General features: G+C 44.7%; 1 protein-coding gene across 1 annotated transcript in view; it reads right to left on the reverse strand.

The window, feature by feature from the left end:
• Positions 1-1,447: 1,447 nt before the first annotated feature.
• LOC124003496 (inositol hexakisphosphate kinase 1-like) overlaps positions 1,448-22,570 on the reverse strand; it is a 65,517-nt gene continuing 44,394 nt past the window's right edge. Inside the window, 5 exon segments of the mRNA XM_046311783.1 lie at positions 1,448-1,767; positions 1,769-1,838; positions 1,943-2,306; positions 11,055-11,230; positions 19,788-19,969. Coding sequence (XP_046167739.1) covers positions 1,617-1,767; positions 1,769-1,838; positions 1,943-2,306; positions 11,055-11,230; positions 19,788-19,969 — 943 coding nt within the window. The 3' untranslated portion in view covers positions 1,448-1,616.

Consider the following 22,570-nt stretch of genomic DNA (forward strand, 5'->3'; position numbering starts at 1 on the left):
CACCAACCCTCATCACTCACAGCAGCCTGGAAGAAAGCTGCTCTTCTTTTGAAGCCCTGATAGCTAAGTCCCTTATAGCAGTATTCCTAAGTCCCCAAGACCTCACCCTAACCCAACCCACCCACACACTGTCCCCACCAACCCTCAACACACACAGATAGACGGATCCCTCTTCCATGTACCAGTCCCACACCGCAGACAGGCTAAAATGGCAATATTCACAATATATAGTGCACTACTTTAGACCAAAGCCTTATGGGTTTCCCTATGGGCCCTGGTCCAAAGTAGTGCACTATAAAGAGAATAGGTTGACATTTGAGACAAAGACAAAGACCTGGACTTGCCCTGAGCAGTGGCAGCTTTACTTTCAAACCAAACCCTGCAATACTTCAGCTGGCCACATAGCGGCGACAAACCCACAAGGCAAACAGACATTGCCCCTCTGTTTTCCTTCAGAGGAATGGCAGCCATCTCTGTCCGGGAGGAGAGGACATAACAGGACTGTAGATGCTCCCTGTATGTTTCTCATGAGTCAACCCTAGCAGAGAGGATATAACAGGACTGTAGATGCTCCCTGTATGTTTCTCATGAGTCAACCCTAGCAGAGAGGATATAACAGGACTGTAGATGCTCCCTGTACGTTTCTCATGAGTCAACCCTAGCAGAGAGGATATAACAGGACTGTAGATGCTCCCTGTATGTTTCTCATGAGTCAACCCTAGCAGAGAGGATATAACAGGACTGTAGATGCTCCCTGTATGTTTCTCATGAGTCAACCCTAGCAGAGAGGATATAACAGGACTGTAGATGCTCCCTGTACGTTTCTCACGAGTCAACCCTAGCAGAGAGGATATAACAGGACTGTAGATGCTCCCTGTACGTTTCTCATGAGTCAACCCTAGAAGGAGCACAACAGTCAGAGTGACCTTAACAGCCTAATGTCATGACCTTTAACCTTTACGGTCATGACCTTTAACCTTTACAGTCAAGACAGTAGCCTTCCACTCCATCACTCAGGTTCTTCTCGTTTCATATTAATTTTGAGCTTTTCTTTCTTTCTCCAGATATAATCATGAAGGACAGGGTAGTAGCACTTAGGGAGAGGAGGAGGATGAGGAGGGTGGAGAGATCTGAAGATGTGTCAGGTTACAGCTACAGGTTCTCTTCTCCTGAAAGATGGCCATCGATACGTCCCAAATGGTACCATATTCCCTACATAGTGCACTACTGTGGGCCCTGGTCAAAGAGCCCTGTGGGCCCTGGTCAAAGAGCCCTGTGGGCCCTGGTCAAAGAGCCCTGTGGGCCCTGGTCAAAGAGCCCTGTGGGCCCTGGTCAAAGAGCCCTGTGGGCCCTGGTCAAAGAGCGCTGTGGGCCCTGGTCAAAGAGCCCTGTGGGCCCTGGTCAAAGAGCCAAGTGGGCCCTGGTCAAAGAGCCAAGTGGGCCCTGGTCAAAGAGCCAAGTGGGCCCTGGTCAAAGAGCCCTGTGGGCCCTGGTCAAAGAGCCCTGTGGGTCCTGGCCAAAGAGACCTGTGGGCCCTGGTCTAAAGTAGTGCACTATAAAGGGAATGGGGGATACCATTTGAGACACATCCTATGTGTCAGTCCCAGGTGCTACCGCTACAGGTTCTCCTCCCTTATGCCCTCCAGGATCTTGATGAGGCTCTCCAATCCAAACACGTAGCCTCGGTCCGGCCCGTCGTGCACCGTCTGGTCGTCACGGAAACCTTTGAAGGTGCTGTGGGCAAAGTCTATCATGCGGACGTCCACACTGATGCTGGGGCTGGAGGGGCGGGGTGGAAGACGATGGGGGCCGTGAGGGTCCGAGGGAGGCTGCTGTGGCTGTGGAGGGGTGGGGGGGCAGTGTGGTGGTGGTAGGAGAGCCTGGGGGAGCTGGAGGGGTTCTTCGGTCGGTCTCTGGACCGTTTGGAGACCCAATACCAAACCCGGTCCCTGGACAGCAGTTCCTACTCCTGGGTTGACCAGCACCACCTCCTCCTTCTCTGAGGGCATCTCAGCGGCTGGCTGTGGTACAAGCCGTGGTGCTTTCTGCCAGACGTGGGCCAGCTCAGGCTCCTTCCCCTCATAGATGATGAGCAGGGAGGAGGAATAGAAGCGGTAGGTGGTCTGTTTCTCCAGAACGGCCTTCAGGCTGCGTAGTTTACACAGCATGGGTTCAAACAGGTCCTTCCTGAGCGACGCCCCGTTGTGCAGGTATTGGTGGAGAGCGTGGCGGAATCCCTCGATGGACAGGCTGCGGCCGTAGTACTTGTTCCTGCACAGATAGTGGCCCGTATCCATCTGGTACACCTGGACCATAGAACCACAGAAAGAACAGAGATTACATGTGGCCCATATACACTACACAGTGTAGCTAACCAATCAGAGCTGCAGTAGGCCTATATGCAAATTGACCATTGTCAAAATGGATCTGTGCCATTTACTTTGAACTGGACCGTGTTTACAGCATGAGTGGTCGTGAGTAGATGCACTGGACTGTGTTTACAGCATGAGTGGTCGTGATCAGATGAGTAGTTGTACTTGTTTTGAGATCAAAGAGCTGCATGTAGCCATGTGTGCACATTTTGTTCATATCCGTTGCTAGTTAGTGAGTTACTAGCCCAGTTATAGATAATCTAATCAGCAATGGGAGTGATTGCCTCCTACAAGAGCACAAAACGTTTAATTGAAAAGCGAGTCAGGTAAAGACCGTGTTTTATTTTGAGACAGGATTGAATAACCTAAGTAGCTAATAGGCAGAGGGTAGCATCATGTGTCTAATTCTCTGTAATAATGGAATGGGAAAAATGCATTTTATTTTGTACAACATTTTCAATCACCTTGTCTGAAGGACAAACAGGTTAATGTCAAGCCCTGCATGTTAATTCACTATAATTGAGAATTTCAATAAGCATTTTTCTACAGCTGGCCATGCTTTCCACCTGGCTACTCCTACCCCAGTCAACAGCCCTGCACTCCCCACAGCAACTCGCCCAAGACAAACCCCATTTCTCCTTCACCCAAATCCAGATAGCTGATGTTCTGAAAGAGCTGCAAAATCTGGACCCCTACAATTCAGCCGGGCTAGACAATCTGGACCCTCTCTTTCTAAAATGATCTGCCGAAATTGTTGCAACCCCCATTACTAGCCTGTTCAACCTCTCGTTCGTATCGTCTGAGATTCCCAAAGATTGGAATGCTGCCGCGGTCATCCCCCTCTTCAAAGGGGGTGACACTCTAGACCCAAACTGCTACAGACCTATATCTATCCTACCCTGTCTTTCTAAGGTCTTTGAAAGCCTAGTTAACAAACAGATTACTGACCATTTCGAAACCCACCCTACCTTCTCCACTATGCAATCTGGTTTCAGAGCTGGTCATGGGTGTACCTCAGCCACGCTCAAGGTTCTAAACGACATCATAACCGCCATCGATAAGAGACATTACTGTGCAGCCGTATTCATCGACCTGGCCAAGGCTTTCGACTCTGTCAATCACCACATTCTTATCAGCAGACACAACAGCCTTGGTTTCTCAAAATACTGCCTCGCCTGGTTCACCAACTACTTCTCCGATAGAGTTTGGTGTGTCAAATCGGAGGGCAGGTTGTCCGGACCTCTGGCAGTCTCTATAGGGTGTGCCACAGGGTTCAATTCTCGGGCCGGCTCTCTTCTCTGTATACATCAATGATGTCGCTCTCGCTGCTGGTGATTCTCTGATCCACCTTTACGCAGACGACACCATTCAGTATACTTCTGGCCCTTCTTTGGACACTGTGTTAACCAACCTCCAAACGAGCTTCAATGCCATACAACTCTCCTTCCGTGGCCTCCAACTGCTCTTAAATGCTAGTAAAACTAAATGCATGCTACTCAATCGATCACTGCCTGCACCTGCTCGCCTGTCCAGCATTGCTACTCTGGACGGTTCTGACATAGAATACGTGGACAACTACAAATACCTCGGTGTCTGGTTAGACTGTAAACTCTACTTCCAGACTCACATTAAGCATCTCCAATCCAAAATTAAATCTAGAATCGGCTTCCTATATCGCAACAAAGCATCCTTCACTCACGCTGCCAAACATACCCTCGTAAAACTGACCATCCTACCGATCCTCGACTTCATCGATGTCATTTACAAAATAGCCCCCAACACTGTACTCAACAAATTGGAAGCAGTCTATCACAGTGCCATCCATTTTGTCACCAAAGCCCCATATACTACCCACCACTGAGACCTGTACGCTCTCGTTGGTTGGCCCTCGCTTCATAATCGTCGTCAAACCCACCGGCTCCAGGTCATCTACAAGTTTCTGCTGGGTAAAGCCCGCCTCAGCTCAGCTCACTGGTCACCATAGCAACACCCACCCGTAGCACGAACTCCAGCAGGTATATTTCACTGGTCACACCCATAGCCAATTCCTCCTTTGGCCACCTTTCCTTCCAGTTCTCTGCCAATGACTGGAACGAACTGCAAAAAAATAAATGACTGAAGCTGGAGACTCATATCTCCCTCACTAACTTTAAGCACCAGCTGTCAGAGCAGCTCACAGATCACTGCACCTGTACATAGCCCATCTGTAAACAGCCTATCCAACTACCTCAACCCCATACTGTATTTAATATGCATCTTGCTCCTTTGCATGCCAGTATCTCTACTTGCAAATTCATCTTCTGCACATCTAACATTCCAGTGTTTAATTGCTATTTTGTAATTTACTTCTCCGCCATGGCCTATTTATTGCCTTATCTTACCTAATTTGCATGTCACTGTACATAGACTTTCTTTCCTACTATATTATTGACTATGTTTTGTTTGTTTCCATGTGCAACTCTGTGATGTTGTTTGTGTCAAACTGCTTTGCTTTATCTTGGCTTTATCTTGGCCAGGTCACATTTGTAAATGAGAACTTGTTCTCAACTAGTCTACCTGGTTAAATAAAGGTGTTCTCAACTAGCCTACCTGGTTAAATAAAGGTGTTCTCAACTAGCCTACCTGGTTAAATAAAGGTGTTCTCAACTAGCCTACCTGGTTAAATAAAGGTGTTCTCAACTAGCCTACCTGGTTAAATAAAGGTGTTCTCAACTAGCCTACCTGGTTAAATAAAGGTGTTCTCAACTAGCCTACCTGGTTAAATAAAGGTGTTCTCAACTAGCCTACCTGGTTAAATAAAGGTGTTCTCAACTAGCCTACCTGGTTAAATAAAGGTGTTCTCAACTAGCCTACCTGGTTAAATAAAGGTGTTCTCAACTAGCCTACCTGGTTAAATAAAGGTGTTCTCAACTGGCCTACCTGGTTAAATAAAGGTGTTCTCAACTAGCCTACCTGGTTAAATAAAGCTGTTCTCAACTAGCCTACCTGGTTAAATAAAGGTGTTCTCAACTAGCCTACCTGGTTAAATAAAAGTGTTCTCAACTGGCCTACCTGGTTAAATAAAGGTGTTCTCAACTGGCCTACCTGGTTAAATAAAGGTGTTCTCAACTGGCCTACCTGGTTAAATAAAGGTGTTCTCAACTAGCCTACCTGGTTAAATAAAGGTGTTCTCAACTAGCCTACCTGGTTAAATAAAGGTGTTCTCAACTAGCCTACCTGGTTAAATAAAGGTGTTCTCAACTAGCCTACCTGGTTAAATAAAGGTGTTCTCAACTAGCCTACCTGGTTAAATAAAGGTGTTCTCAACTAGCCTACCTGGTTAAATAAAGGTGTTCTCAACTAGCCTACCTGGTTAAATAAAGGTGTTCTCAACTAGCCTACCTGGTTAAATAAAGGTGTTCTCAACTAGCCTACCTGGTTAAATAAAGGTGTTCTCAACTGTCCTACCTGGTTAAATAAAGGTGTTCTCAACTGGCCTACCTGGTTAAATAAAGGTGTTCTCAACTGGCCTACCTGGTTAAATAAAGGTGTTCTCAACTGGCCTACCTGGTTAAATAAAGGTGTTCTCAACTAGCCTACCTGGTTAAATAAAGGTGTTCTCAACTAGCCTACCTGGTTAAATAAAGGTGTTCTCAACTAGCCTACCTGGTTAAATAAAGGTGTTCTCAAATACATTAAAACCTACCTGGTTAAATAACAGGTGTTCTCAACTAAAACAGACCAGAGAGGTACCTGGTTAAATAACAGAGTGTTCTCAACCATTGAAACAGACAGAGAGGTTCTACCTGACAGTTAAAACCATTAAAACAGACAGTGTTCTCAACAGAGAGGTAGCCTACCTGGTTAAATAACAGAGTGTTCTCAAAACAGACAGACCCTACCTGGTTAAATAAAGGTGTTCTCAACTGGCCTACCTGGTTAAAACAGACAACAGAGTGTTCTCATTAAAACAGACAGCCTAACCTGGTTAAATAAAGGTGTTCTCAACAGACAGCCTACCTGGTTAAAACAGACAGAGTGTTCTCAGACAGAGAGGTAGCCTACCTGGTTAAAAAAAAGGTGTTCTCAGACTAGACCTACCTGGTTAAATAAAGGTGTTCTCAACTAGACCTACCTGGTTAAATAACAGGTGTTCTTAAAACAACTAGCCTTCGACCTGGTTAAATAAAGGTGTTCTCAACTTAGCCTACCATTAAAACAGGTTAAATAAAGACAGTGTTCTCAAAAACAGACAGACAGAGAGGTACCTGGTTAAATAACAGACAGTGTTCTCAACCATTAAAACAGCCTACCTGGTTAAAACAAAGGTGTTCTCAACTAGACCTACCTGGTTAAATAACAGACAGAGAGGTGTTCTCAACTAGCCTACCATTAAAACAACAGACAGTGTTCTCAACTTAAAACAGACCTACCTGGTTAAAACAAAGGTGTTCTTAAAACAACAGACAGAGAGGTCCTACCTGGTTAAAACATAAAGGTGTTCTCAACAGACAGAGAGGTTCCTACCTGGTTAAAACAGACAGACAGTGTTCTTAAAACAGACAGACCTACCTGGTTAAATAAAGACAGTGTTCTTAAAACAGACAGACAGAGAGGTTAGCCTACCTGGTTAAACAAAGGTGTTCTTAAAACAACAGACCTACCTGCTTAATTATAAAGACAGACAGAGAGGTGTTCTCAACAGAGGTAGCCTACCTGGTTAAATAAAGGTGTTCTCAACTAGCCTACCTGGTTAAATAAAGGTGTTCTCAACTAGCCTACCTGGTTAAAACAGACAGACAGAGTGTTCTCAACCATTAAAACAGACCAGAGGTTTGACCTGGTTAAATAACAGGTGTTCTCATTAAAACTACAGACCTACCTGGTTAAAACAAAGACAGAGTTCTCAACTTAAAACCTACAGACAGGTTAAATAAAACAGACAGAGTTCTCAACTTAGCAGACAGAGGTTCTACCTGGTTAAAACAACAGACAGAGTTCTCAACCATTAAAACAGACAGACAGAGGTACCTGGTTAAAACAGACAGACAGTGTTCTCATTAAAACAGAGACCTACCTGGTTAAAACAACAGACAGAGTTCTCAACTTAAAACAGGCCAGAGAGGTTACCTGGTTAAATAACAGAGTGTTCTCCATTAAAACTAGACAGAGAGGTACCTGGTCAAAAAAAACAAATAAAATACATTAAAACAGACAGACAGAGAGGTTAGACCTCTACCATTAAAACAGACAGACAGAGAGTTAGACCTCTACCATTAAAACAGACAGACAGAGAGGTTAGACCTCTACCATTAAAACAGACAGACAGACAGACAGAGTTAGACCTCTACCATTAAAACAGACAGACAGAGAGGTTAGACCTCTACCATTAAAACAGACAGACAGAGAGGTTAGACCTCTACCATTAAAACAGACAGACAGAGAGTTAGACCTCTACCATTAAAACAGACAGACAGAGAGGTTAGACCTCTACCATTAAAACAGACAGACAGAGAGGTTAGACCTCTACCATTAAAACAGACAGACAGAGAGGTTAGACCTCTACCATTAAAACAGACAGACAGAGAGGTTAGACCTCTACCATTAAAACAGACAGACAGAGAGGTTAGACCTCTTAAAACAGACAGACAGAGAGGTTAGACATTAAAACATTAAAACAGACAGACCTCTACCATTAAAACAGACAGAGAGTTAGACCTCTACCATTAAAACAGACAGACAGAGAGACAGAGAGGTTAGACCTCTACCATTAAAACAGACAGACAGACAGAGAGTTAGACCTCTACCATTAAAACAGACAGACAGAGAGTTAGACCTCTACCATTAAAACAGACAGACAGAGAGGTTAGACCTCTACCATTAAAACAGACAGACAGAGAGATTAGTTGCCATTAAAACAGACCTCAACCATTAAAACAGACAGACAGAGAGTTAGACCTCTACCATTAAAACAGACAGACAGAGAGGTTAGACCTCTACCATTAAAACAGACAGACAGGTTCGACCTCTACCATTAAAACAGACAGACAGAGAGGTTAGACCTCTACCATTAAAACAGACAGAGAGGTTAGACCTCCATAAAACCATTAAAACAGACAGACAGACAGACAGACCTCTACCATTAAAACAGACAGACAGAGAGAGGTTAGACTCTACCATTAAAACAGACAGACAGAGGTTAGACCTCTACCATTAAAACAGACAGACAGAGAGGTTCGACCTCTACCATTAAAACAGACAGACAGAGAGGTTAGACCTCTACCATTAAAACAGACAGACAGAGAGGTTCGACCTCTACCATTAAAACAGACAGACAGAGAGGTTCGACCTCTACCATTAAAACAGACAGACAGAGAGGTTCGACCTCTACCATTAAAACAGACAGACAGAGAGGTTCGACCTCTACCATTAAAACAGACAGACAGAGAGGTTCGACCTCTACCATTAAAACAGACAGACAGAGAGGTTAGACCTCAACCATTAAAACAGACAGAGAGGTTAGACCTCTACCATTAAAACAGACAGACAGAGAGGTTAGACCTCTACCATTAAAACAGACAGACAGAGAGGTTAGACCTCTACCATTAAAACAGACAGACAGAGAGGTTAGACCTCTACCATTAAAACAGACAGACAGAGAGGTTAGACCTCTACCATTAAAACAGACAGACAGAGAGGTTCGACCTCTACCATTAAAACAGACAGACAGAGAGGTTCGACCTCTACCATTAAAACAGACAGACAGAGAGGTTCGACCTCTACCATTAAAACAGACAGACAGAGAGGTTCGACCTCTACCATTAAAACAGACAGACAGAGAGGTTCGACCTCTACCATTAAAACAGACAGACAGAGAGGTTAGACCTCTACCATTAAAACAGACAGACAGAGAGGTTAGACCTCTACCATTAAAACAGACAGACAGAGAGTTAGACCTCTACCATTAAAACAGACAGACAGAGAGGTTAGACCTCTACCATTAAAACAGACAGACAGAGAGGTTAGACCTCTACCATTAAAACAGACAGACAGAGAGGTTCGACCTCTACCATTAAAACAGACAGACAGAGAGGTTAGACCTCTACCATTAAAACAGACAGACAGAGAGGTTAGACCTCTACCATTAAAACAGACAGACAGAGAGGTTCGACCTCTACCATTAAAACAGACAGACAGAGAGGACATCAAAGACATGAGAACACTGGTGAATCATCAATCTGATTTATCACAGTATAAATGGAGGAGGAGAGAAGGCCTTTTGAAGCTTGATGGAGGATAAATGCTGTGGCCATTGTCCTGTCTATGCTGCTGTTCTAGGCTCTACATTGCAAACAGACAGTCAGTCCCTCTGTAATTAATGTGTTGCTTCTAAACGTGTGTCTGGGAGTGTTGGAATAAAGGTGAAAGATTCATTTCAATTCCAATCGAATGGACAATAAAGCATCTATTCCATTCCAGTTGATAGGACATTCACCATTCTCCCTTCTGTCCGGCTCTGGTTACTGCCGTGGGTTTTTTGTCTGAGCCTAGGTGTTAGGAGAAATATAGAGACGCAAGTAAAGAATCTATGGCGTAGTAGGAGCTACTGTGTCTAGAGAGAACCTCAGAATCTATGGCTTAGTAGGAACCACTGATAATCTCCCTCGATCTGGGGCTCCACGCAAGATCTCACCCCGTGGGTTCAAAATGATCATAAGAACGGTGAGCAAAAATCCCAGAACCACACGGGGGGACCTAGTGAATGACCTGCACAGAGCTGGGACCAAAGTAACAAAGCCTACCATCAGTAACACACTACGCCACCAGGGAATCAAATCCTGCAGTGCCAGACGTGTCCCCCTGCTTAAGCCAGTACATGTCCAGGCCCGTCTGAAGTTTGCTAGAGAGCATTTGGATGATTCAGAAGAAGATTGGGAGAATGTCATATGGTCAGATGAAAACAAAATCGAACATTTTGGTAAAAACTCAACTCGCATTATTTCAAGGTCCTGGAGTGGCCTAGCCAGTCTCCAGGTCTCAACCCCATAGAACATTTTTGGAGGGAGTTGAAAGTCCGTGTTGCCCAGCAACAGCCCCAAAACATCACTTCTCTAGAGGAGATCTGCATGGAGGAATGGGCCAAAATACCAGCAACAGTGTGTGAAAACCTTGTGAAGACCTTTTGACCTCTGTCATTGCCAACAATGGGTATATAACAAAGTATTGAGATAAACTTTTGTTATTGACCAAATACTTATTTTCCACCTTAATTTGCAAAAAAATTCATTAAAAATCCTACAATGTGATTTTCTGGATTTTTATTCTAATTTTGTCAGTCATAGTTGAAGTGTACCTATGATGAAAATTACAGGCCTCATCTTTTTAAGTGGGAGAACTTGCACAATTGGTGGCTGACTAAATACTTTTTTGCCCTAATGTATATAATTGATGGTACATATGTTAAGCATAATGCATCCATTGAATATTAGGGAGCATGAGAGTTCGTTGACATGTCTTCTTGGCTTGGTATCCCTTGCATAAGACCTAACCTCAATGAGACTTCCATGTGAAATAAAGTTTAACAGAAGGTCACAATTTCCTGAAGAAAATGTGGGTGTTTGCGTCAGCTGTCTAAAAAGCCTTTAGTGGAAAAACATCAATATTAAGAAATGGTAAACAAACAAGAAGTAGGACAGCCCTCACCTGCATTCCACAGACTCGCACCCCCAGCGTGGCGGAGGTGCTCTGTTCACACTTCTTCATCTGCCTGGCTGCCTTCTCCTCCGAGGCATCATCCCCGTGCTGCCGCGTGCCCATCTTCAGGTCCAGGATGCACGGGTAGCTGAAGTGATGGACCACGTTCTCCAGGAGCAGGAACTCTAGGAGGGGTCAGAGGTCAAGGAGAACAACGCTCTCGCTCTCTCTCTTCCTGAACAAGGAATTAGCTAAACAGTCAAAGTAACGTTCATTCAGGGGAGAGGTCCTAAGACTGTGGTGGAGGTTCAGTTGGACTAACGTTATGAGATAGTTCTGACTGCTACTTCAAATCCGTGTCACCCTCGGTCCAAGAGGGCATTTCCTCTTGTTCTGACGGTGTGTCTATTAGAGCGTATATCTTCCTGGGTTCAGAGCTTACCGACTCAAACACTTTGTAGAAATAGTGTAAGTCCGGGCGGCAGCCTAGCCTAGTGGTTAAGAGTGTAGAGGCGGCAGGGTAGCCTAGTGGTTAAGAGTGTAGAGGCGGCAGGGTAGCCTAGTGGTTAAGAGTGTAGAGGCGGCAGGGTAGCCTAGTGGTTAAGAGTGTAGAGGCGGCAGGGTAGCCTAGTGGTTAGAGAGGGCGGCAGGGTAGCCTAGTGGTTAGAGAGGCGGCAGGTAGCCTAGTGGTTAGAGGCGGCAGGGTAGCCTAGTGGTTAGAGTAGGCAGGGTAGACAAGTGGTTAGGCAGAGGCGGCAGGGTAGCCTAGTGGTTAGAGTGTAGAGGAGGCAGGGTAGACTAGTGGTTAGAGTGTAGAGGCGGCAGGGTAGCCTAGTGGTTAGAGTGTAGAGGAGGCAGGGTAGACAAGTGGTTAGAGTGTAGAGGAGGCAGGGTAGACTAGTGGTTAGAGTGTAGAGGCGGCAGGGTAGCCTAGTGGTTAGAGTGTAGAGGAGGCAGGGTAGACAAGTGGTTAGAGTGTAGAGGCGGCAGGGTAGCCTAGTGGTTAGAGTGTAGAGGAGGGGTAGACAGGGTTAGAGAGAGGCTAGCCTGTGGTTAGAGTGTAGAGGAGGCAGGGTAGCCTAGTGGTTAGAGTGTAGAGGAGGCAGGGTAGCCTAGTGGTTAGAGTGTAGAGGAGGCAGGGTAGCCTAGTGGTTAGAGTGTAGGGGCGAGCAAGGTAGCCTAGTGGTTAGAGCGTTGGACTAGTAACCCGAAGGTTGCAAGTTCAAATCCCTGAGCTGGCAAGGTACAAATCTGTCGTTCTGCCCCTGAACAGGCAATTAAACCCACTGTTTCTCGGCTGTCATTGAAAATAAGAATTTGTTCTTAATAACCTGTTGAATCTAGGGGGCACTATTTTCATTTTTGGAAAAAGAACATTCCCAAAGTAAAACGGGCAATTTTGTCAGGACCAGATGCTACAATATGCATATAAATGACAGCTTAGGATAGAAAACACTCTAAAGTTTCCAAAACTGTAAAAATATTGTCTGTGAGTATAACATAACTGATATTACAGGCGAAAGCCTGAGAAAAATCCAATCAGGAAGTGACCCTGCGTTCCGATGCATCCCTATTGAGTAGTGAATGGACTATCAACCAGATTCCTTTTTCTACGTATTCCCTAAGGTGTCTACAGCATTTTGACGTAGTTTCACACCTTTATGTTGAAGAATGAGTGTAAGCGCCTACATTGCGTAAGTCTCCGGCTGAGGGCTCTCAGAGTAATTATTGCGTAATAGACAGAGGTAGCCATTTTTCCTTTCGCTCCTACTGAAAAACCAATTGTCCCGGTGGATATATTATCGAATAGATATTTGAAAAACACCTTGAGGATTGATTATAAACAACGTTTGCCATGTTTCTGTCGATATTATGGAGCTAATTTGGAATATTTTTGGGCGTTTTCATGACCGCAATTTCCAGTCGATTTCTCAGCCAAAAGTGAAGAACAAACGGAGCTATTTCGCCTACAAAAATAATATTTTGGGAAAAAAGGAACATTTGCTATCTAACTGGTAGTCTCGTGAGTGAAAACATCCGAAGCTCATCAAAGGTAAACGGTTTAATTTGATTGCTTTTCTGATTTTCGTGACCAGGTTGCCTGCTGTTAGCTAGGCATAATGCTATGCTAGGCTATCGATAAACTTACACAAATGCTTGTCTTGCTTTGGCTGTAAAGCATAATTTAAAAATCTGAGATGACAGGGTGATTAACAAAAAGCTAAACTGTGTTTCACTAGATTTCATGAATATGAATATTTTCTAGAAAATATTTTTTGTCCGTTTTTTTGTCCGTTGCGTTATGATAATTACTGTAGTTGATGACAACGCTCCCGGATCCGGGATGGGTAGTTCTGTCCCTGAACAGGCAGTTAACCCACTGTTCCTAGGCCGTCATTGAAAATAAGAATTTGTTCTTAACTGACTTGCCTAGTTAAATAAAGGTAAAATTAAAAAATTAAAAAATCTACAGACTATCTATACACAACTAACTCAAGCACTGCCCCACTGAGTGTCAAGTTGCTTGGAACTTTGAAAACGGATTTTGAAGACCAATAACTAAGTCCGTAAACTGTAGATGTGTAGAGGATCGTAATCCCACAGTGGATAACACCCAGCCATCGTAATGCTATACAGTCATTATAACACCCAGCCATCGTAATGCTATACAGTCATTATAACACCCAGCCATCGTAATGCTATACAGTCATTATAACACCCGGCCATCGTAATGCTATACAGTCTTTATAACACCCAGCCTGTTTAATACCACAGTGGGTAACACCCAGCCATCGTAATGCTATACAGTCATTATAACACCCAGCCTGTTTAATACCACAGTGATTATAACACCCAGCCATTGTAATGCTATACAGTCATTATAACACCCAGCCATCGTAATGCTATACAGTCTTTATAACACCCAGCCATCGTAATGCTATACAGTCTTTATAACACCCAGCCATCGTAATGCTATACAGTCATTATAACACCCAGCCATCTTAATGCTATACAGTCATTATAACACCCAGCCATCTTAATGCCACAGTGGATAACACCCAGCCATCGTAATGCTATACAGTCATTATAACACCCAGCCATCGTAATGCTATACAGTCATTATAACACCCAGCCATCGTAATGCTACACAGTCATTATAACACCCAGCCATCGTAATGCTATACAGTCATTATAACACCCAGCCATCTTAATGCTATATAGTCATTATAACACCCAGCCATCTTAATGCTATACAGTCATTATAACACCCAGCCATCTTAATGCTATACAGTCATTATAACACCCAGCCATCTTAATGCTATACAGTCATTATAACACCCAGCCATCGTAATGCTATACAGTCATTATAACACCCAGCCATCGTAATGCTATACAGTCATTATAACACCCAGCCATCGTAATGCTACACAGTCATTATAACACCTAGCCATCGTAATGCCACAGTGGATAACACCCAGCCATCATAATGCTATACAGTCATTATAACACCCAGCCATCGTAATGCTATACAGTCATTATAACACCCAGCCATCGTAATGCTATACAGTCATTATAACACCCAGCCATCGTAATGCTATACAGTCATTATAACACCCAGCCATCTTAATACCAAATCAAATCAAATTTTATTTGTCACATACACATGGTTAGCAGATGTTAATGCGAGTGTAGCGAAATGTCATTATAACAATGCAGTGATAACCAACAAGTAATCTAACTAACAATTCCAAAAAAAAACTACTGTCTTATACACAGTGTAAGGGGATACCAACATGTACATAAGGATATATGAATGAGTGATGGTACAGAGCAGCATCAGTAGATGGTATACAGTATATACATATGAGATGAGTGTGTAGACAAAGTAAACAAAGTGGCATAGTTAAAGTGGCTAGTGATACATGTGTTACATAAGGATGCATCGATGTTGTAGAGTCATTATATACATATGCATATGAGATGAATAATGTAGGGTAAGTAACATTATATAAGGTAGCATTGTTTAAAGTGGCTAGTGATATATTTAATCATTTCCATCAATTCCCATTATTAAAATGGCTGGAGTTTCATTGTCAATGACAGTGTGTTGCAGCAACCACTCAATGTTAACTGGCTATTTAACAGTCTGATGGCCTTGAGATAGAAGCTGTTTTGTCTCTGGTCCCAGAACCTGTCCACCTCGCATTCTGGATGATAGCGGGGTGAACAGGCAGTGGTTCGGGTGGTTGATGTCCTTGATGATCTTTATGGCCTTCCTGTAACAACGGGTGGTGTAGGTGTCCTGGAGGGCAGGTAGTTTGCCCCCGGTGATGCGTTGTGCAGTCCTCACTAAACTCTGGAGAGCCTTACGGTTGAGGGCGGAGCAGTTGCCGTACCAGGCGGTGATACAGCCCGCCAGGATGCTCTCGATTGTGCATCTGTAGAAGTTTGTGAGTGCTTTTGAAGACAAGCCAATTTTTTCAGCCTCCTGAGGTTGAATGTACTTATTTTGAAAGCTGTCAGTGTGAGTGGACCAATTCAGTTTGTCTGTGATGTGTATTTTTTCTCCACTACTGTTCCATCGATGTGGATAGCCCTCTGCTGTTTCCTGAAGTTATATTCATCTCCTTAGTTTTGAAGATTTAAGTGTATTATTTTCCTGACAATCTCCAGCCCTTCCTCCCTGAACCCTCGTGTTGTTGGTAATCAAGCCTACCACTGTTGTGTGTCCAAACTTGATGATTGAGTTGGAGCGTGCGTGGCCACGCAGTCGTGGAATGAACAGGGAGTACAGGAGAGGGCTCAGAACGCACCCTTGTGGGGCCCCGTGTTGAGGATCAGCGGGAGGAGATGTTGTTGCCTACCCTCACCACCTGGGGCGGCCCGTCAGGAAGTCCAGTACCCAGTTGCACAGGGCGGGGTCGAGACCCAGGGTCTCGAGCTTGATGACGAGCTTGGAGGGTACTATGGTGTTGAATGCCGAGCTGTAGTCGATGAACAGCATTCTCACATAGGTATTCCTCTTGTCCAGGTGGTTTAGGGCTGTGCAGTGTGGTTGAGAAACAACCACAGTCGATGCAGCCATCTTAATGCTATACAGTCATTATAACACCCAGCCATCTTAATGCTATGTCATTATAACACCCAGCCATCTAATGCTATACAGTCATTATAACACCCAGCCATCTTAATGCTATACAGTCATTATAACACCCGGTCGTAATGCTACACAGTCATTATAACACCTCCCAGCTGCTGTTTATTTTCTCTTATATCACAGCTGTGCAAACAAATTATAAAAAAGGTTTCGGATCTGCTAGTTCAATCCAATTTGTACTGGTCCAGAACCTTCCAGCATTCTTTGAACAACAGTCATATCTTTAGGGGTAATTCTATAGGTCATTATGATTGGCCCATGCAGCTGGATCTACAAAACAGATGGTATGGTGAGACTAATTGAGTGTATGAACCCTAGATGACTGACAGGGGGCACTGTTTTGAAGACACAATGCAGCCATTTTAATGTAATTATTTTGAAAGCTAGAGAAGTGCACTGTTTGTCTACATTCTATTTTTTTCCAAGTATATTAATGCATACTTTTAAGTTATATTATGTCAATTGAAGATTTAATTATTATTAGTTGAGAATCTTAGCTTTGAACCAAGTGGGAGTCAAGTCACAGTAAAATGTCCAATTTTCCTCTCACTGGGCAGAACACTGAGCAGGAATGTGTGAGCACAGTGGCCAATCTGCCCTTAGGGTAGTTTCTACTTGCCCCATAGTTTCTACTTGCCCTGTAGTTTCTACTTGCCCTGTAGTTGCTACTTGCCCTGTAGTTTCTACTTGCCCTGTAGTTGCTACTTGCCCTGTAGTTTCTACCGTTGCAGCTGGTGTCAGACTGAGGGACGCACTTTCCTTTAACATGGGAGGGCTCATGTCTATTAAGCATTTCAAACAAATTAGAAAAAGGTTTACTGAATGTATCCGGTGCACTCCTCTTCTTTCTTTAAACAAAGTAAAAAGACAGTCAGCAATGGCACCCTCTCTCATAGTGCACTACTTTAGACCAGGGCCAATAGGGAATAGGGTGCACTACTTTAGACCAGGGCCAATAGGGAATAGGGTACACTACTTTAGACCAGGGCCAATAGGGAATAGGGTGCACTACTTTAGACCAGGGCCAATAGGGAATAGGGTACACTACTTTAGACCAGGGCCAATAGGGAATAGGGTGCACTACTTTAGACCAGGGCCAATAGGGAATAGGGTGCACTACTTTAGACCAGGGCCAATAGGGAATAGGGTACACTACTTTAGACCAGGGCCAATAGGGAATAGAGTACACTACTTTAGACCAGGGCCAATAGGGAATAGGGTGCACTACATTAGACCAGGGCCAATAGGGAATAGGGTACACTACTTTAGACCAGGGCCAATAGGGAATAGGGTACACTACTTTAGACCAGGGCCAATAGGGAATAGGGTGCACTACTTTAGACCAGGGCCAATAGGGAATAGGGTGCACTACTTTTGACCAGGGCCAATAGGGAATAGGGTGCACTACTTTAGACCAAGGCCAATAGGGAATAGGGTGCACTACTTTAGACCAGGACCAATAGAGAATAGGGTGCACTACTTTTGACCAGGAACCATTGGGAAATTGGGTCCCATTTGGGATGCAGTAGAGATAGACTGTCAGGTACACAGTGAACTTGATCTAAACGCCTCAACCACCCACTCCTAGGCCACTGGAGACAGAGACTAAGGTTGTGGCCAAAATGGCACCCTATTCCCTACTGTGCACTACTTTAGACCAGACACAAGTCGAGGACATCACATTCCATTCCCAACACTGAGAATGTGCAGTACAACATTTCTTCTGATAATATTTGGTTCCTGTGGTCTGTCTTGATACGGTCGGGGGAGAACCTGGCACTACGTTGACAGTAAAGGACAGAACCTGACACTTTGACAGTAAAGGACAGAACCTGACACTACTTTGACAGTAAAGGGGAGAACATGGCACTACTTTGACAGTAAAGGGAGAACATGGCACTGACAGTAAAGGGGAGAACATGGCACTACTTTGACAGTAAAGGGGAGAACATGGCACTACTTTGACAGTAAAGGGGAGAACATGGCACTACTTTGACAGTAAAGGGGAGAACCTGGCACTACTTTGACAGTAAAGGGGAGAACCTGGCACTACTTTGACAGTAAAGGGGAGAACCTGGCACTACGTTGACAGTAAAGGACAGGACCTGTTTTTCCAACTGATCTTTTGTCGATAGCGCCTGCTACATTCGGGGCGTAAATGTTGTTGATAAAAGTAGCAAAACGTATGTAGTTCTCGATGGCTAACGTTATATCTTTTAGAAATGGCGCGGTTAGACAAGGACTGTCAACACATACTGAACAGCTCACGTTATAGACAGAAGCAATGATACATGGCAGACCAATCCAAACTCATCTCTCTGCATGTCCAGCCCACTCATTATCTCAGCCAATCATGGCTAGCGGGGAAGGTTGCTGACTTTTTACAGATGGAATACGAGTTCATTATTAAGGCACATGAAACTTAACATGTTCTAGAAGACATTTCTGACAAAAAACACATTTTGATGATAAATGTTAACGTTGAAATGCCTTTCCAGGGAAGTAATGACGTGCGACATACGCCTTGGCTCCTGAAACGAGTCGGCGACACAGCGGCAGCGTAGCCTAGTGGTTAGAGCGTTGGACTCGTAACCGAAAGGTTGCAAGTTCAAATCCCTGAGCTGACAAGGTACAAAATCTGTCGTTCTGCCCCTGACCAGGCAGTTAACCCACTGTTCCCAGGCCGTCATTGAAAATAAGAATTTGTTCTTAACTGACTTGCCTAGTTAAATAAAGGTTAAAAAAATAAATATATATATATATATATAGGGCACTACTTTTTTTTGACCAGAGATCTGAAGTCGTGCACTAGACAGGGAGGGTTCCGTTTGGGACGGGAGCGTTGCCTCTTTTTCCCCCCACAGGTCAGAGCCTCAGAGCATTCGGGGGGTCTCTGTTGTTCATGTTGTGCATGTTATGATGGCAGTGTTGTGACACTAACCTTGACCGATGTCTATCTGAGGGTAATGGTGTTTATGTTGCTCCGGTCACCTTCCCTCTACATCGGGTTAGGTTACGTGTGACTGGAGAACTGAAATAACTAAATCAATGAGGGGAAACAGTCCCTCATCACGGATAGTGTTTCATAACTTAACGTGGTCAACTCTTTCCCATTTAACATTTTCATTTAAGTCATTTAGCAGACGCTCTTATCCACAGCGACTTACAAATTGGTGCATTCACCTTATGACATCCACAGTCACTTTACAATAGTGCATCTAAATCTTAAAGGGGGGGGGGGGTGAGAAGGATTACTTATCCTATCCTAGGTATTCCTTAAAGAGGTGGGGTTTCAGGTGTCTCCGGAAGGTGGTGATTGACCTTTCCCCTCTGTTAATATACCTTTTGGCCTTTTCGATTTATCTGGTTGTGTACACGGAAGACTGATGTTTTCCCTCATTGGTTGACTCGGTCAGTCAGTTTCAAGACTCCTCATCATGAAGTTCGATGGTGATCCCTAGAATGATAGTGTATCCTGTATCCACATTCACCCATTAGGACTGTATGTGATTCTACCGAGCTTCCAGCAGTACTCCTGACTCCTGTCTTATCGTGTTGGTAAAACAACCTGAGAAAAGGGATACTGTAGAGCTTCCTGTCCTTGGACTCTGATCTCATGCGGCTGAGCTGTTGCCTGTGACAGCGGAGGCTCCAGGGGTTGTGGCTGATCTTCTCTGAGCCCAGGTCGCTGTTGTTATCCAGCATCTGGAAGGGAATATCACTGTAGATCTGGAGCTCTAGACGAGGACTCTTCAGCTCCTGGAGACTAGAGGGAGAGGACACAGGGACAACAGGGTTAACAGCGGAGAGAGGGCACAGGTTAACAAACAGGTTAACTAACAGGTTAACTAACAGGTTGACTAAAAAGTTAACTAGAGCACCACAACAAGTCACTGTGGATCTGGACGAGGACTCTTCAGAAGACTGGACGGGGAGGACAATATATTGACAAGATAGTCGAGAGACCGCTCTAACAATGGAAATATATGTCCTCAAAGATGAAAGGCAGGCGGGAAAAGGCGAGATCAGGTAGGACCATTCTAGCCAATGAGAGTGCAGACACGCGTGTGAACAAAAGGCAGAAGTAAGACGACGGAATGCCACGTGCATCCACTTGTATCAGTACATTTGTAACAGCCTAAACATTCTATTCGATCAAATAAGCCTCAGATAATTCAACACTTTCTCATAGAGCTCCATACAAAAAAATCCCCACTCGGTCTGCTTATGTCACGTGGAGTGATTCTCGGGTGGAGTAAATCCTCTCTGGGACAACACAAAGGAAGGTCTACTAATACAAAACAGTTTCATTCTAAATCCTTCTGGGTTTACCCAGAAACCCTTGTTTTAAAAAGGTCAACAAACTAACCAAGGGCACCAAAACAAACACAGCCAGGGCACCACAGGTCAACTAGGTCACTCTCAGGCGGCCCGATAACACACTCAGGCGGCCCGATAACACACTCAGGCGGCGATAACACACTCAGGCGGCCCGAGGCGGGCGGCCCGATAACACACTCAGGCGGCCCCACACTCAGGCGGCCCGATAACACACTCAGGCGGCCCGATAACACACTCAGGCGGCCCGATAACACACTCAGGCGGCCCGATAACACAGGCGGCCCGGCGGCCCGATAACACTCTCAGGCGGCCCGATAACACTCAGGCGGCCCGATAACACACCCTCAGGCTCAGGCGGCCCGATAACACCCTCAGGCGGCCCGATAACACTCTCAGGCGGCCCGATAACACTCAGGCGGCCCGATAACACCCTCAGGCGGCCCGATAACACTCAGGCGGCCCGATAACAGGCGGCCACGGCGGCCCGATAACACCCTCAGGCGGCCCGACATAACACTCTCAGGCGGCCCGATAACACCCAGGCGGCCCGAGGCGGCCCGATAACACACTCAGGCGGCCCGATAACACCCTCAGGCGGCCCGATAACACCCAGGCGGCAGGCGGCCCGATAACACCCTCAGGCGGCCCGATAACACCCTCAGGCGGCCCGATAACACACCTCACCCTCAGGCGGCGGGCCCGATAACACTCTCAGGCGGCCCGATAGGCGGCCCGATAACACCTCAGGCGGCCCCGATAACACTCTCAGGCGGCCCGACACACTCAGGCGGCCCGCTCAAGGATTTAACTTGTTGAGTGTTGAGGGGGGGGCAGTATTTTTGTTTTTGGCTAAAATAATGTACCAATTTGAAACGGCCTATTTCTCAGCCCCAGAAACTAGAATATGCATATAATTGTCAGATTAGGATAGAAAACACTCTAAAGTTTCCAAAACTGTGTGTATAACATAACTGATATTGCAGGCGAAAGCCTGAGGAAAATCCTATCAGGAAGTGGCTCTTATTTTCAAACCTCTGTGTTCCTATGCATGCCTATCGTCCATTTAAAGGGATATCAACCAGATTCCTTTTTCTATGGCTTCCCTAAGGTGTCAACAGTCTTTAGACATAGTGTCAGGCTTTTATTTAGAAAAATGAGCGATCACATTGCGCAAGTGGATATAGGTGGGGGCTTTCAGAGTGAGTTTGTGCGCAATTGAGTAAAGCCGCCATTGTTCCTCCCGCTGTTATTGAAAAAGCCACTCACTCGGTTGATATATTATCGAATATATATTTTAAAAACTACCTGAAGATTGATTATAAAAAACGTTTGACATGTTTCTGTGGACATTATAGAAACTATTTGGAATATCTGCGTTGTGGTGACCGCTCTTTCCTGTGGATTTCTGAACATAACGCGACAAACAAACGGAGGTATTTTGGATGTAAAAATAATCTTTATGGAACAAAAGGAGCATTTGTTGTGTAACTGGGAGTCTCGTGAGTGAAAACATCCGAAGATCATCAAAGGTAAACTATTTTTTTGATTGCTTTTCTGATTATCGTGACCAAGCTACTTAGTGTACATAATGCTATGCTATGGATAAACTTACACAAACGCTTGGATTGCTTTCGCTGTCAAGCATAATTTCAAAATCTGAGACGACAGGTGGATTAACAAAAGGCTACGCTGTATTTTCCTATATTGCACTTGTGATTTCATGAATATTAATATTTTCTAGTAATATTACTTGACTGTGGCGCTATGCTATTCAGCGGTTGCTGATGACAATTATCCCGCTACCAGGATGGGTAGCGTCAACAAGTTAAATGGCAAAAAAATACCTGATTCTACCAAAGACCTGCTACCAATTCTGCCAGTTTGTGTGTTGTTGTTTTACACTGATCTTAACTTTTTTGGTACATAACGTCTCCCTTATCATTTCCTGTGACTGAAAACAGCTTCTGGAGATCAGAACAGCGATCACTAACCTCAATTTGGAAGACAATTTCTACTTTAACAAGTC

The sequence above is a fragment of the Oncorhynchus gorbuscha genome, linkage group LG18 (genome assembly GCF_021184085.1).
Source record: "Oncorhynchus gorbuscha isolate QuinsamMale2020 ecotype Even-year linkage group LG18, OgorEven_v1.0, whole genome shotgun sequence".
Taxonomy (NCBI): Eukaryota; Metazoa; Chordata; class Actinopteri; order Salmoniformes; family Salmonidae; genus Oncorhynchus; species Oncorhynchus gorbuscha.